The 1321-nt window shown below is 32.9% G+C and overlaps 1 protein-coding gene across 1 annotated transcript in view; it reads right to left on the bottom strand.

Moving 5' to 3' along the window:
- LOC115240318 overlaps nucleotides 1-1321 on the bottom strand; it is a 6145-nt gene that overhangs the window by 2262 nt on the left and 2562 nt on the right. Inside the window, exons 2-4 of the mRNA XM_029815389.1 lie at nucleotides 732-1313; nucleotides 115-245; nucleotides 15-46 (exon numbers count right to left, since the gene is read on the bottom strand). Coding sequence (XP_029671249.1) covers nucleotides 15-46; nucleotides 115-245; nucleotides 732-1313 — 745 coding nt within the window. The remainder of the gene's footprint in view (nucleotides 1-14; nucleotides 47-114; nucleotides 246-731; nucleotides 1314-1321) is intronic.

The raw sequence follows: 1321 nt of genomic DNA, 5'->3' as shown, positions 1-1321 counted from the left end.
CTCGTGCGGTGTGCACGAAGGGTAATGCAACGGCGTCCTCTTTTCGCTGTTTATCGAAATTTTTATTGTTAATTAATGACACGTGTCTTATCTTTTAATAATTAAGACTCTTACTTTATCGTAATCGGTGACACTAGTTCTAGCAAAATCGGTGTTTAAATTGTCATTCCTAGATTCTCTTTTCTCTATCCGCGATTTACTCATCATTTTGGCAGACACGGTTTCTGTCTTTTTACTTGACTTTTCTATAAATGGATAAAGTTAATTGAAAGAAATTTATTTTATGGAATTGAATACTCAGGTTCGTATTTATATATAACTCACATATATATTTATAATATTGTAATACAAATTAAAAGTAAACCTCTTATTTAATTTTTTATATGAAATATCTAACTGAGATATATCGTTACAAATATATATATATATATATATTTAAGACCCTTTTAATATGAATTCAACTATCGTGGCTGTCATGAATGACATCGTCGCAAACGTTTAAAAAAAAAAAGTTCTTTTTCATATTAAAAGAAGCAGATAACGGTAGACTTCTCTTAAGGGATAACAAAAGATTCTCTTTTATTAAGAACGGATAGCCATCTAATTTCGAATTATAATGTCACTTTATATTTAGAATCGAACAATATTTCGCAGTATGAACGTAGGATATAAAGACGCGCGACACAAAATATTCTAAATTAAAATGTAATCAAAATCATTACGAAATATACTCGAATTGTTAGCTTTTTTCTTGGCAGGTTTACGAGAAGACTTCAAGGTATCATGCTTTTTTTTCCTGTTTTCAGTCCCAACGCGATGTTTGGAATGTCTAATATTTCTTTTTATGCGTTTTCCGTGTTGCTTGTTTTTTTTAGACAAGACTCCTCTTTTGTGTCTTAAATACGGTATATTTACGATAGTTGCAAAGTCGAACGTGGACCCGCCGTAAACATTTGTCTCATCAGTATTGCTCCAGAAATTTCTTGGAGAAGAATCAAATATGTTCACGGAATGGTTCAACTGATGACGGATGATCGAATCGTTGGTCGGCTCGTTTCTCTTAACGCGAACGTGATCCGCGAAATCCTGATCACTTTTATTATCAAGATCCTCGCCGATTATCACCGGTCCATTATAATCTATCAGAGTCCGCTCCTTTGTATCCTCCATGACATTTTCAAGTTTTCCACTAAAATTTGTATCTTTAGCTATTTGATCGTTTACAAATCGCGAGGTCTCGTTCAAAGGTCCAACAATTTCGATCATTTCATTTTTATAAAGTAATCTTCTTTTCCAAAACTTTTCGGAGGAATCACGTGTC

This window comes from Formica exsecta, unplaced genomic scaffold (assembly GCF_003651465.1).
Source record: "Formica exsecta isolate Colony F162 unplaced genomic scaffold, ASM365146v1 scaffold423, whole genome shotgun sequence".
Classification (NCBI taxonomy): Eukaryota; Metazoa; Arthropoda; class Insecta; order Hymenoptera; family Formicidae; genus Formica; species Formica exsecta.
Note: the sequence above shows the minus strand (reverse complement) of the source record. Positions and strands in the feature narration are given on the sequence as shown.